Consider the following 15,593-nt stretch of genomic DNA (forward strand, 5'->3'; position numbering starts at 1 on the left):
CCACCTATACGTGCAGCTAATGATGCTCACCTTCCGGAGAGGTGTGCGTTGAGGCTTAAAGATGCAATGCTGATAAGACACATTTAGACGGTGAGACGGAAGCTACTCTTGAGAGTTTGCAAAAGATTTTAAGATGCTGAAACTCCCCTTGTACATCTACTCTCTCTTTGCTCTTTTGAAAAACCTAACTGCAGTCGTTGGTGGAGATTTTAAAAGAATTATCCCGGCGGAAAACATATTTGACTTAATTAAGTCCCCTTAATTATATATGTATGTTTGGTGGCCCTTGAAAGCTGAGATGAAAGATCCTTTTGCTAAATAACTATGTATCGGGGCTGCCGTGGTAGGTTATGCCTACATATAAAGATAATTGACAGACTTGAGTAGTGCCCAACCTCGGTACTTAATAAACGTTTAATTATAATAATGAGTGCAGTCACTTGGAACTGTGGCAGGAGCCTGGACACACAGGATCAGTACCCACAAATGTAGGAGCTGGAGAAACAACTTGTTTCCAGTAAGTAAAATATGTTAAGCTCATATGATTCAATAGATAATATGTGAAGTTCATGTAATTCCAGCTTGGCCTGCTTAAATTTTTAATGGTCAGCAAGGTGGAGAGTGAAGGGTTGAGGATTAGTTGTATCAAATCATCATTCTCTCTCTCTTTTGCGTTTCCTAAGATTTTAGATAAATGGGAGCAGAAGGTATTAGATACTCTTTCCTGTGGCTTCTTTCACTCGGCATACTCATGTGGAGATCCTCATGGTTGTCGCCTGTATTATCAATAGCGCATGGCTTGTGGTTGCTGGGGGGATTCCCTTGGATTGGGGACTTATCCATCCACCTGTTAGTGGACACTCGGTGTGTAAAATTCTATTTTCTGGAGTGCATGCTATGTGTTCAAGAGGGTTTTTGTTATTCCCAGGAAGACAAATGGGCTAATCAAAGGTCGTGGAGGTGAGTGACCTTTGCTCGGTAGTAAAATGATAAAAGTCTCTACAAGTAAGCTTGCAAACTTTAAAATTTGTTTCCTTCCTTCCTTCCTTCCTTCCTTCCTTCCTTCCTTCCTTCCTTCCTTCCTTCCTTTCTTCCTTCCTTCCTTTCTTCTTTCCGTCCTTCTTTTGTTCTTTCCTTCCTTCCTTTTCTTCTTTGTAGATGCTGTTATAATCCTTGAATGGGACAATGCAGCTCGTACCATTGCAGTGAATGAATGAACAGCAAAATATTGAAAATCGTAGGTTCACACATAGCGTAACAGTTTTGCCTATTCAGAAACCTGGCTTCTGGTCTGGTCTCTGAATTTACTTCACGGTGGTTGTCATTTAATGTTTGACTATTGGACCTTTTCTTAGTGGAAAGCAAATAATGGAGGGGTGGGTTAATCTCATCAGGCAGAAAATGTGGCTTTATAGGAATTGTTGGGGGTGGGGAAGAGAGTCGGCTTTTAATGGCAGATGTATTTAAGACGTTTCATGCTGTTGAGTATTCTCTTTTTCACTTTATAATAATGATGTTGCAAGAGTCATTGAATATCAGTCAATTTAGAGGAAGTTTGGGGCTTTATGTGAATCTTTTCAGAAGTGTCTTGTTTAACTGAGGAACCACAAGATGCCGTTCAACCTATTAAACGCTCTCCAGCAGGAATTAGTAAAATAAAGCAATGAGAAAATTGCTACTTTCAATTATTTAACATTAAAAATATTTAATATATTATTCAATTATATTTAATATATTTAAATGAGGGGGCGGGGGAATAGAATCACAGCCGGTCTACTCTAAATCAACAGCTCTGGATGAGAAACCAGAATCTTGCTTCATGAATGAACAGCATTTGAAATCATCCAAGGGTGATTTCTGAACAGTCTGATTCAATGGAGCTCACCACAGAGATGGTGATTTCATGCCCCAGGGGCACTGGGCAATATGTGGGAATAATTGTGGTTGTCATATCTGGGGAGGGGGTGCTCCTGGCATGTGGTGGGTGGAGACCAAGGATGCTGCTCATCACCCCACAGTGCACAGGATGCCCCACCCCAGAGAACCATCCAGCTCCAGATGCCCTCAGTGCTGAGATGGAGAGACGGCCATCTGGTACGTCTGACCCGTTTCCCTTGTCTGCCTCTCAAGCTCTTTTTAGGGACACGGGTGGGAATTTACGTCTTTGAGCATCTCCTCTGCTTTAGCTGCATTGACCGGCCTCGCTGTAGACGTTGGTCCTGAGCATGTAGCAAAGGAAAGAAGGAAGGAGATGCTCAAGTGAAAATTATCATCAGTTGTTTGCTCCACTTTGAGTATGACCTGCTGAGTTTTGCCTGGCTCCCCCTGGGTTGCAACTATGTCTCTGACTCGCTCTCCTACACACGTACTACTGCCGCCCGCCGTAGTAACATGGTGGGCCTCCACCGGACATCAGGCCACCAGCACTGAAAGTCGGCTGTGGCTTTGGTTATATAATTGCATGATTTTCCAGGCGTGTAGGGGAAAGAAGGAGCTTCCGTTTTTTTGGAAGAACATACAGGTAGTTCTGAGACTAGGTTCAGTGGCTAGAAGATTTTTATTAGTGAATATTAATAGAGAGAATGTTTTAATTAGTGGAGAGGGTGCATTTGACTTTACTAGTTGGCCCTAAAGCTATACCCTCACCCCTGGGGCCCCCTGTATCCACAGAAGAGTGGGAGTAATCCTATCATTACCGTCCTTCCTCCAAAGCTTAAGGACATAACATCCAGGTAGCATCACTATGTCCTTGGATGAAAGGTCCCATGAAAGTAATTACTGTTTTGATTGCCGCCGTGCTTGAGGAATGCCTCACAGGATTATACAGCTTTACCATCAAAGAAACCCAAAAGGTCAATGAGGGCATCCTCCTTCTTTTCAAGGAGATAGCATAGACTTCTGCACTATGAATAAATTCCCATTTATCCAGCTATTCTTCGTCAACATGATTTCAGTTGGCTTCAGCCTGATTCTATTTAAAAGTGATGATGCAATGAACACCCTTTCTCCCGCCTTTTGCTTGTTGGCTGAGAGTTTCTCCGGGGTGAGAAGCCATGGTGTCATGGCTTATGATTTTTTTAAAAAATTAATATTTAGTGGCAACAAAAGCTTCCACTGACAGTGTGCAGGTAACCTTCATGGAATCTTGCTTGGAAGTGCGTGCTATCAAACTTGAAGAAATTACTGGGGTTTTGATAGATATGCAACCTGATGATCCTTAAAATTTACTTTTTCTAGTTGCTGAAGAGACTAAGCATATAGTCATGAGCTTATTGGCCACGTGTGTGTCTTCCATGAGTGGCCGGTAGACACCAGATGTCTAGTTTTTCTATTATATTTTTATTCCCTCTTTCAAACTATTTATAGAAAATATTGCAGATATATTCTCCTTCTCCAAACATGGCATTTTTGCTTTGTGGATGGTGTCTCCTGGTGTGCAGAAATTGTCCCCCGCCCCAGTTACTTATATTTGTTTCTTGGTGTTGCTGTAATAAATGACCACAAACCAAAGGCTTACATCAACAGAGATATATCTTACTGCAGTTCTGGAGACCAGAAATCTGAGATCCAGGTGAGGCAGGGCTGTGCTCCCTCCTGATGCTCTAGGAGAGGGTCCTTCCTGCCTTTTCCAGCTTCAGGAGCTCCAGGAGTCCCTGGGCTGGTAGCCATGACCCCCCCCCCCATCTCTGCTTCTGTCCTCACATGACTTCTCTTCTGTGTCTCTATCTCCTCTCTGTCTCTTATGAGGACACCTGTCATTGGATTTAGGGCCACCCTCATCCACAACGGTGTCAACTCCAGATCCTTCACTTAATCACATTTGGAAAGACCTTATTTCCATATAAAGCCCTACCCACAGGTTCTTCCATGTAAGCAGCTGATAACCTCTCACTCACTAAGCTGTCTATGACTGATATGTTTTGCTATTTCTTAGTCATTGGGAGTTAACCTCTAAAGCCGAAAACATGAAAATCTGGAATTTTAAAGACTTTTCTCCAGCTTTATTGAGATGGAATCGACATAGAGCATGGTGTAAGTTTAAGGTGTATGATGTGATGATTTGCTGTCTGTATATATTGCAGAGTGATTACCAAAAATAGGTTAGAGAGCACATGAATCACCTCACATAGTTGCATTTCCCCCCCCCCAATATTTTAGAAGGGCCACACCACCATCCAAGGGCACTGGTTTGGTTTGGTTTTGGTTTGTTTTGACTCTTACTCTCAACACAGTCCACGCATATGTGCACGTGCATTTTCACCCATTTGAGGATGTAATTCTCGTGTTGGCTAATGTGTTTCCTACTTTTTCTTAGATGCAAGTTATTGACAACGTGATCTTATAGGGTAGTTTTTCGAGTGGTGCTTCTTGATTAGGTCCGTAACTTTGAACATCTCCTCAAAGGCCTGAAAAACCATAATCTTATGTTCCCCCTCTCCAACCCCACTGCCTAACCCATTACATGGCATTCCTGTATATTTCCAGTAATTCCCAGAATGCATTTCCGGTACATGCTCCCCGGAGACATCAAGCATTTCCTCAGTGTTGGGTGAAAAAAAGCAAGACTGGTGCTTTTTAAAAATTTACCAATTGTAGCCGTGTCATTTCATAAGAATGTATCTCTCCAACCCAAGATTGGTAAGAGTCACAGTGGATGGTCTTGGTCACCTGTGCAAAGTTCTTCCTAACTGGCAAGGAATAAAAAGCTATTTGCAAAATAAATGGAAATAAAAGTTAACTTCCTGGTGTAAGAGCTCCTAGAGTCTCAAAGAATTATACATATCAGATCTGGATTTTAAGGGGTATCAAGAAGCCCATGTCCACCCAGGTAGCTCCTCTATCTCTACCCCATTCTGCATGATCCCATTCTCCACTTCCTTTCCCTACTCCCAAAATTTAACATAGGATTTTAGAAAAGGTGGGCAAACTGCTGAGGCGTACCTGGGCTCCTGGAGGTGTAGAAATGCATGAGGCTGGCATCACATATGAATGTGGCTTTCCAAATTGGTTTTATTTTCCAGCTGCCTTCAAGGAGATGTTCAAAGGTCACCATGGAACCAAGTCGAATGCACAAGTATTGCTCCGGGGTTCGTGGGGCAGACACAGTGGGAGTGTAGGTTTCATCAAATGCCCCCTCGAGAGTTGGCCTCTGGCAATGCCCCATTTGAGAGCCTTACCGGAGGTCTAAGATGGTGAGGTAGCCCTGGGTATGGGACACACATACCTGATTACAGAGACCTCCCGAATGCCACATCTCCAATTTACCGTCCTTTGTGAAAGTGTTCTGAACCCTATGACCCCAGCTCCCTCTCCCATAAAACAAAAGAGGTGTCATTAAGCCTTCGAGGCAAGCTGGGTGAGATATTTTGAGGATCCAATGGGAACGTGTGTAGAGATGCCTTGGGAATGAGAAAGCCCAATAAACTCTGTGGTGGTGTCATTAATCATTATTACATAGAACTTGTCTTGTGGGATGGCTCCTCAGCTTACAAAGCATCACCTACTTGGAGCTGTTTGAGGGTCTTCCGCGGGGGTGGGGTGGGGGGAACACAAGACTCTACCACTCTTTGGACTCTTATAAAAGGATCATAATTACAGCTCCTAAACATGCTGCTAAACTCATTGTGCTCAATGAGTTTGGGCAACAAGACCATAGGTCCATGGTGTTCATCACTGGGTTTTTTATTTATCCACCTTGGGCAGAAAAATGTTCTTTGCAGCAGAGTACGTACGTACCGGGTGCCTGATACAAATAGTTATGGAATGCATGCGTAGTCGTGGATGGCTTATTTATTTCACTGACTTTGCAATAAAGAGTTTTTGTTGTCAGATCCACGTAATGTGTTGGGAATCAGCCGTGATATCTCTCCAGAATGGACTGGGTCGTGCATGTTCTTGGTCAGATTGACTCTGGAGGAACGTGACTTGTTTGCAATTAGCTGTGAAGAATTGAGAGGATGACCACATTAACACGTTCTCTAATACTTTGGATCGAGTTCCTGGCTATGAGAGACATGTTGGCTGTGCAGTACTTCGGGTTTTTCTTTTCTTCCCTAGGGGAGCCAAATACGCAAACATGAAGCAGCTGTTCTATAACTGGTAAGTAGGCGACTTCCTAAACCTTCCTTTTTCTCTGTATGCCAGACAGAAGGGTTCTCTGTCCCCGGGTTCCTCACCCCCGCTGATGTTTGGCCTACCTAATCTGTGTGACACCTCCTAAGGATAATGAGGGGTGTGCTGGGGGCATCCCACAGGGTGGCTGTTTTGAGGAGGCAATACTTACCTTAAGAATGCCAGCGTGTGTGCGAATTTATAGGGCAAAAGGCAGGATGTTGCAAAGGTGAGGGCTGCACAAAGGCCAAAATCACGGATCATTGAAGGGATTGTAAGGACGCCCATGGATGAGCCTAAGCTGGCGGTTGTGTAATGAGAGGAAAGCATGATGAAAGAGCCAAGAGTGCCATTTTGTGAGTCTCGCCAATCATGGGGGAATGGGAAGCCACTGGACTTGGTTAGGGAGCATTGCAACCAGATTGGTACATTGATAGGGTTGTCCACCTTGGCTACATTTTGGAGGGTGCCCAAGTGACCAAAATGGGACCAGTCAGGCCACTTAGGAGAGTTTTGAGAAACCCAAGTGAGAGACACCGTGAGTTACTTGGCCTGCCATGATAGATGGATGCAAATGGGTTTAAGATGCATTTTCTGAGGTAGAGCTAACAACTTATAATGGATCAGATGGAATTTGGGGTTGGGGAACCCATTTCCTGCATAAGACAATGGTCCTCAACTTGGAGCAATTTTGATCAAAGGCTATTGTGCGTTTTTGAGCATATGATAGCCATTAGCAGTAAGGATTGTGTGAGTGTACAGCCTAACACTTAGTAGACTATATAAATATGTTAATTTTCCTTTTTCAGATGTTAAAAGAATTCCCAATGTTATTTTAAGTATGTATTTTAATGTATTAAAAAGTACAACTGAATGTCCAAAAAAAAAAAAAAAAAGAAAGAAAGAAGCTGGACTAGCAGGCAATTAGCTTCCTATTTTCTATTTTGCTTACATTTTTATTCACATAAATCAAATTATTAGGACTTCCAAGGAAGTTTCACCACTATTAGGTCTTCTTTTAGGAATCTCATATCATGAAACAGTTTGAAAAGTTATAAGAAAAAAAAAGAAAAAGAAAAAAAAGTTATAAGAATTTAAATATCACAAGGCATAGAAAATTAACATTAATTAAATCAAATTATTAGGACTTCCAAGGAAGTTTCACCACTATTAGGTCTTCTTTTAGGAATCTCGTATCATGAAACAGTTTGAAAAGTTATAAGAATTTGAATATCACAAGGCATAGAAAATTAACGTGTATGTTATACGATGTTAACATAAAACAAAACTTTAAAAAAAATTCTGGTTTATGAATAAGGCAGGTCAGGTGCACTGTGTAGTGGGAATTGGTAAGGAATAGCATGACTTCAGGCTTTCAAACACGGATTGACGGCGTGTGTTGTGTTTGTCACGTCCCCACATGCTTTCAGGACCTGCCGGCTGTCGCTGTGGCTGTGCTGTTGGTTGGGGGGCCTGAGCGCAGGCTTCATGACCAGAAACTCCAGGCCCAACATTGTGCTGCTGATGGCGGACGACCTGGGGGTAGGGGATCTGTGCTGCTACGGTAATAACACAGTGAGGTAAAGAAGCCACCCCGCTGTGGAGGGGGTGCCTCGGGTCCTCTGGTTCCTTCTGAGGCTCTGTCTTCGGTGTGTAGACCCGTCTTCTTCCTATGCCCTCACACGGTCATCCGTCTGTGTGTGTCCTCATCTCCTCTTCTAAGAACACCCTGCTCCTGTTGGGACCCACCACTGACCCACCACTGACTTTAACTTAATCTCCTCTTTAAAGACCCCACCTCCAAAAAAGAAAAGAAAAGAAAAGAAAAAAAAGACCCCACCTCCCCATGCTCCAGAAACACTCCCATTCTGAGGTCCTGAGGGTTAGGGCTCCTACTTACGAATTTGGGGAGACCACCGTTCAGCCCATGACACACATCACGTGCCCTTTTGTGTCTGGTTTCTTTCACGGAGCATCATGTTTTCAACAACGCGGTAGCAAGTGTCATTCCGTCCTGTCTGTAAGGAAGTAACATTCCACGGCCCAGATGAACGACCCCTTAGAGATTTTTCAGGATCTTCCCTGATTTATTTCTGAAGCTTTTGGTGACCATGATCCTTGCTCCTCAGCACCAAACAAATCTTATTCGTGTGCAAATACACGGTGCCTCCTAGCGTGAATTTAAATACCACCGGTTCTCCTTGGAATGTGTCTCACGCACTAGTCCTATATTTTAAGCAAATTTTTGTACTTTGAAAGGAGCTGGTCTTCTTAAAGGCGTTTAAAGTCTGCATGAGCACATCTGTTTCCCATTTAAACTCCTGCAAGGAAGTAACGGGTAAGGCAGGAGACGTTGCCTGGGAATCTAGTACTGTCACTCTCAGCCAGATGCTGACTCTACTTGCACAAAATACCGGTCTGCACAGATGGACTCTCCCCTATGCAGATGCTGAGAGTGTTTGGGAATATGGGGCTCTCTCCCCCCCTCACATTGCTGTGGGGTTGTCATTTGTGTGTTATTAAGATTGTGGATACCTTAGCTTATGGGATTTGCTAAAAGCACCTGTGTGAGCCTATATCCTATAGATGCCCCCAAAAATCTTTGGAGATCGTAAAATACCAGATGAGCAAAGTGGGCAGTAAGTGAAACTCCAAAATGCTACCATTCCTTTATTTTTAAAAAAGGATACATTTTACTACAAGAAATATGGTACAATTTTATGTAATCCAAGTCACCCCTTCATTTCGGGGAATATAATATGAACAAATGGACTAACGTTTGCATTGAAATGCCTATGAGCTCACACTGGTTATAGTTTAATTATACCCGCGGACCTCTATTAGTCTGCAATTGTTTTGCCTGAAGATATATTGTTTTAAAATGTGCTTTCCATTTCCTTGTGACCGTGGATGATGCATCTAAACAGGCAGATGGGTTGAAGCTTTAAAAGCATGTATTTTAGGTTTACAGAAAACAGAGTCATTGGACTCAAAAAACGGGATGGCTTTGAATCTTCTTTATTTTGTTGAGAATTGGAAACCCACGTGATGAACCCTCCTTCTGTCTATAGCACACCCAATATCGACCGCCTGGCAAGCGAAGGCGTGAGGCTCACCCAGCACCTGGCAGCTGCCTCCGTATGCACCCCGAGTCGAGCTGCCTTCCTGACAGGGAGGTACCCCATCAGATCAGGTGAGTCAGGGCAATGCAAGGCCAATGTTGTCTATATGTCGTGCTTTCTCCTTATTTATTTCTTGCTACTCTTCATAAAGACTCTCCAAAGGTCGCTTACAGTATTAAGGATCTAAATACAAATGGGGATGGTATTGCTCTACCTGCACAGATTAAATAGGTGGGTCTCTTGCCAGGTGCCACTAAGCCTGCTCACCTGTGTGCATACAGCAAAGGGTTTCAGGCTCTGGTGAGCAATTTCCCAGCTGCTTCTAGGATTTGCAGGTACGTGTAGTCAGAGCCTTCAAAGTGTTCCTCTTGTCCTCAAGCTAGCAGAGAGCATGTAATAGTTACAAGAAAAGTGGATCTGTGCAGTGCCTGGGGATGTGATTGGAACCAGAAGGAGCTCTTGGGGAGGACGTGGAAAAGAATGAGTCATACATTTTCTCTCTCTCTCACACACACACACAACATAATGTTGTAGAATCAACATTACAAATATCAATATTTATACTCAGCTACAACATATCAAACCTTTTATGATGAAGAAGTTACCGATATTCCCGATCCCTAAATTTCCACATTTCTACCTAAGTATAGAGGTGTCTCGATAGGACCTCCACTTGAGAGGAGGGCCTGGAGGAGACATGGGTTTCTCACCATATAGAAAGATGGGATCGAAGTTCTGCTTCATCAGATTTTCTTTTTTTTTTAAAAAAAGATTTTATTTCTTTATTCATGAGAGACACCCAGAGAGAGAGGCAGAGACACAGGCAGAGGGAGAAGCAGGCTCCATGCAGAGAGCCCGACATGGGACTCGATCCTGGGACTCCAGGATCACACCCTGGGCTGAAGGCGGCGCTAAACCGCTGAGCCACCCGGGCTGCCCCTTCATCCAATTTTCATACACACACTAACATCTGTACATATATTTATAATTAATTAAAAGATGTAACCACTTTTCTTGACAATGACAGGTAGGCTTCCATCTTTTAGGATTTGGCAAAAGGCACCCTTTTTAATGTACCTGTTTCTGTTGAGAAAGGAAAAGCAAGAGGCAGATTGGATCACTGCTATTTTAACATATTCTGGGTTTTTTTTAAATTGATTATGTATGTTGGTGTAATACCTTTCATTATAGGTTTATTCTTGGTAGTTGTAATTTAAGTAGGATATATGCACTTCAAAGTGCAACTATCCCAGTGGTCGTTCAATGAGCATTGGAAACCCATAGGAGCCCATGAAGCATCCCAGGAGAATCCTCCTGGATGATGTTCCTTGAAATGTGAGGAGTGAGAAGTGAGGATGTGCTAGTAGAGGTAGTGGCATGCACAGATAATGCAGTCCCACGTGAGTGCACTAGGAGAATAAGGCAGCCACATCAATAATCAGTCGTCTCAAACTGTCTCAAACCATCTCAAATCAGTTGTTATCAAATACTGTGTAAACTATACCCCAGATTTAGATTTAGATGGACAGATGGTAATGAGGTTTGACCAGAGGAGGGACATGGGTTGGAAAGTTCTTCAGAAGGTACCTGAGATGGTAGATGGAGATCACCTCATCTTGATCATTATTCATGCTTTTGATTCTCCAGCTCAAGAGGAGCTGGTGGACATCACAGCACAACCCAACTTAAGCTCTACCCCAAAGCTATGGCATCAGAGATAAATATCTGAATCGTTTACCAGGGTAGAGTTATCAGGACTTGACATGGGATTGGACGGAAGAGGCAAGACTGAGTGAGACGGAGGATTCCAAAGGCATTTGTGCATTGAGTGGCTGGGGAGGGGATTCTGGTGTCCTTTGTTGAGGCAGGATTGAAGTACGATGACCATCGACTGACTCTGTGTTGCTCACGTTGAGATCAGGGTTCCTAAGTATAGAGACGTCTAGATAGGACCTCAACTTCAGAGGGTCTGGAGGAGACGTGGGTTTCTCACCATGTAGAAAGATGGGATCAAGGCTCAGAACTGAGGTCCAAGGATACGGTCCAGAGTAACATGCACAATTACATTTGAATTTTGAATAATCAATGAATAGGTCTTTAGTACAAGTATGCCCTGTGCAGCGTTTGGGGCATGCCTGCACTAAAAAAAAATCATTTGTTATTATTATGAAATTCTAGTGTGACCAGATATCGTGTATGGAGCTGGTGATCCTGATCCCAACAGGATACCTGCATTTGACAAATGGGAGGACGAGCTCAGTAGAGACGAAAAAGCAAGGGAAAGGTCAGGAAAGAACAGAGTGGTGGAGGTGCACTAGCACACACTTCGAGGAGAGGAAGAAGATTCCTAGAGTTAGTCATGAGTGTCATGAATGAGGGACTACGATACTCATTTGGTGCCCCCTTCTGTGACCTTAGGAATGGCGTCTCCCTACAACCTGAACCGCGGGCTCACCTGGCTTGGAGGCTCGGGCGGTCTGCCCACCAATGAAACGACCTTTGCCAAGCTGCTGCAGCACTACGGCTACCGCACGGGCCTCATAGGTATGGCCCGCTGAACTCTGACTGGGAAGCGGGGTCGTGCACATCCTGTCTCACTGGGGCTCTGCCTTCCCTGGGGACATCAGCTGGACTCACACCAGCTGACTACTTGTTGAGAGGAGATGCGAGCAGAAAGGATTTAATGCACGATTGTTCAGGACCTTTGGTACCTAGAGCAGGGTGTTGGAAGAATCGTGGGAACGAATCGCAAATGTGCTCATCCATTGTTATAACCAAAATGGAATATTCTGTAGGGGGTTCGGGGCGGAGGAGGGGAGAGGAATACATACTTTGATGACATCATTACTAGCAGAGAAGTGAATGCGTTTTGATTTTTTTTAATTTTTAAAATTTTATGGTTTTAACGATTGACTGACTTAATTTAGAGAGAGAGTGTGTGAGTGTGTGTAGGGAGCAGAAGGAGAGAGAATCTCAAGTAGATGCCATATTGATGGTAGAGCCCCATGCAGGGCTTGATCTCACAATGCTCAGATCATGGCCCGAGCCAAAACCAAAAGTCAGATGCTTAATTGATGGAGCCACCCAGGTGCCCTGGGAGTGTGTTTTTATTTTTTATTTTTTTTATTTTTTAAAGATTTCGTTTATTTATTCATGAGAAAGCCAGAGAGAGAAGGGGAGAGAGAGTGAGAGAGAGAGAGGCAGAGACACAGGCAGAGGGAAAAGCAGGCTCCATGCAGGGAGCCCGATGTGGGACTTGATCCCGGGTCTCCAGGATCACACCCTGGGCCGAAGGCAGGTGCTCAACCGCTGAGCCACCCAGGCTGCCTGGAAATGTGTTTTTAAACAGCTCCTCTTGAGCTGGAGAATCAAAAGCATGAATAATGATCAAGATGAGGCGATTACTACATTAGACCCTTGACTAATGAGGGAACTATGGACGCTGACACCCACCCCCCGCCCACCCTGCACAGTGGAAAATCCACGTACAGATTCTGAGTCCCCCCCAAATCAACTGCCAACAGCCTGCTGTTGACCAGGAGCTTTGCCAATAACATAAACAACTGATTGACGCATATTTGTAAATCCTACGGGTTATATGCCATGTTCTTACAACAAAGTGAGCTGGAGAAAAGACACTGATCCAACGAAATCCCCGGGGGAGAAAGATACATTCACAGGACTGTACCGCATTTATCAAAAATAATCCCCGTGTAAGTAAACCCACAGAGTTCAGACCTGTGATGTGTGACGGCCAGCTGTAGTCTACTTAGGCGGGTCACCTGATATCTTACGCCCTTTTTGGGGGAGGCATGACATTTTGACAGCATCCCACCACATTCGTTCTGTGGAATTCCAATCCAATGAGTGAGGTGCTGTGAGCAAATAACTTTCAGAAATGCCACCTGTTTACTATGTGCATGGTTTTTAGGATTCTCCACGTGGAATGTCAGACTCTTAAATGTTTTGAGATGTCCTCCCTTAAAGGAATAAATTAACAAAAGAATGACTTTGTACCCGCCCCCCCCACGTGACCACTATGGTGTTTGTCCCTATTGAACTGCAAGCAGCACGGTGTGGACGGAGACCTCATACACTGTGTCTCTGGAATAGTCCAGAGCACGGCCAAACCCAGGTTGAAATTCAGCTCTGCCATTATTAGTTAACATGACCTCAGGGTTATTAATCCATCTACAGGGTGAATTTCTCTTTGGCAATCGAGGGAGGGCCTGGAGTGGATTAAGTCCAATAGTGTGTGGAAGTGGATTAGTAAGAGCTCAATAAAACGAATAGTGAGCATCACCTGAAGCCTTTTGCTTATGGCTACTCTTTTGCCGTTACCTCGGACCCTTGGAGCCGCTCCATTGGTAGAATTTTGGTTCCCTTTCAGTGGGATGGAATAAAAGAGTCCGAAGGCACTGCTGGATAACAGGTGCGGGGTGTAGGGAAAGCGGTGTTGGTGACAAATATGGGGACCTTCTTAGCATCTCCCAGGGAGGTGGTTGGAGTACCAAGGCGACACCCTCATGGCGAGCGAGTGCAAGTCATATTTAACTTTTCTAAGCGAAGCCCACGTTCCGGAAACTGGTGGATGTATCTGCTCCCCTGGTGCCATTTTGTTTCTCCCGCAGGCAAATGGCACCAGGGTTTGAGCTGTGCCTCTCGGAATGATCACTGCTACCACCCCCTCAACCATGGGTTCGACTATTTCTACGGGCTGCCCTTTGGCCTCCTAAGCGATTGCCAGGCCTCCAGGACGCCGGAGCTCCACCGCTGGCTCCGGATCAAACTTTGGATCTCCACGGCCGTGCTCAGCCTCGTCCCCCTGCTGCTCCTCATCCCCAAGTACGCCCGCTGGTTCGTGGTTCCGTGGAAGGTCATCCTCACCTTCGCTCTCCTCGCCTTTCTGTTTTTCATTTCCTGGTACTCCAGTTACGGGTTTACTCGGCGTTGGAACTGCATTCTTATGAGAAACCATGAAATCATCCAGCAGCCAATGCGGGAGGAAAGAGTGGCTTCACTCATGCTGAAGGAGGCCCTTGCCTTTATCGACAGGTATGGGGTCATTTCCAGCCCGATTCCTTGCACGGGAGTTTTGCTTGTGTTTTGGAGAAGTCGGGTTCGTCTTGGGCGTATGGGCCTCCTTGTGTGTGCACGTGTGTGTGTGTGATATTTGCCATATACTAGAATCTCCCCTTACAATAAAATTGAACATGAAATTTCCTGCAAAACACTAAAATGGTAAAGAAATACATTTTGGGACCTCTGGGTGGCTCAGTGGTTGAACTTTGGCTCCAGTCATGACCCCTGGGTCCTGGGATCGAGTCCCACAGGGAGCCTGTTTCTCCCTCTGCGTGTGTGTGTCTCTCTCTCGAATAAATAAATAAAATCTTTTCAAACAATCTTCTTTAAAAAAAAAAAAGAAATACATTTTGTTCACTCTTTTTTTTTATAAAAACTGGAATGCCTATGACTTTGATCTATATCACTTCAGTGTGGATTGGGATCTGAACTGAATCAATCTTAGGGATCGATCTTGATTTTGGTTTGTCTTAGAAGCTGCCCGAAAATACTTCTCTAACCGTGAATGATGAGGGAGTGATTCTAGGCGTAAATACGTAATTTGAACTTTTATGCGTTCAGCAGAAGGTGAAGGTCTCCTGTCTTCTGCACGCCAGCTCCCTTCTAGGTTACCAACTAGAAGCAGATTGAGTTGTAGATGTGGATGCTCATTCATCGGCTCTGTCTGTGTTATTGGGGAGTAGATGGAAGAGGAAAATGATAATTTTGTGGAATTAATGAGTCCGACAGTGGAATTTCATCCACTCTTATGCTTTGATTCTTTGCTGCATGTAACACAGCGGTCAGAATGCGGTCACTCAGCTCTGCTTGCCACTCCCATGCGCCCTCTTTGACAGAACACACCCAGGCTCTATGCCCTTCCCCCTTTATCACACCCGGTTGTAAAGGTGTGAAGGAGAAATCTTAAATGGCTCCATATGACATTAAAATGCATGACACACAACAAATAAGGCGTATTAGCACCTTAGCTCTTTCTATGTTGCTTCCCGGGATTCTGTGCAAGCAGCCTCATGGTCCAAAGTTCATGCCAAAGCTCCAGCCATCGCTTTTATGTTTCAGGCAGTACTGAGAAGGAAGAGGAGGAGGAAGGAACGAAGACAGATTGCACTCACTGCTTTGTCGCTGCTGCGAACGTTCTGATATTCTTTGTTCCCACTCATGGCCTTTCCACTCACGTCCTTCTGATACTGCATTAGTTGCTACTCGTTGTGAGTGGTAAGGGTGACGTAAGGACATAGACAACCACTATCAACCATTTCGGGATCTTTCAACTGATAT

The 15,593-nt window shown here is 44.4% G+C and overlaps 1 protein-coding gene across 2 annotated transcripts in view; it reads left to right on the plus strand.

Annotated features, from left to right (window-relative positions):
• ARSH (arylsulfatase family member H) overlaps positions 1 to 15,593 on the plus strand; it is a 30,358-nt gene that overhangs the window by 2,076 nt on the left and 12,689 nt on the right. For both annotated transcript variants that reach the window (XM_025435592.3, XM_025435585.3), the window contains exons 2-6: positions 6,058 to 6,099; positions 7,542 to 7,691; positions 9,183 to 9,304; positions 11,652 to 11,777; positions 13,865 to 14,288. In XM_025435592.3, the coding sequence (XP_025291377.3) occupies positions 6,077 to 6,099; positions 7,542 to 7,691; positions 9,183 to 9,304; positions 11,652 to 11,777; positions 13,865 to 14,288 (845 nt within the window). In that variant the 5' untranslated portion in view covers positions 6,058 to 6,076. The remainder of the gene's footprint in view (positions 1 to 6,057; positions 6,100 to 7,541; positions 7,692 to 9,182; positions 9,305 to 11,651; positions 11,778 to 13,864; positions 14,289 to 15,593) is intronic.

This window comes from Canis lupus, chromosome X (assembly GCF_003254725.2).
Source record: "Canis lupus dingo isolate Sandy chromosome X, ASM325472v2, whole genome shotgun sequence".
Taxonomy (NCBI): Eukaryota; Metazoa; Chordata; class Mammalia; order Carnivora; family Canidae; genus Canis; species Canis lupus.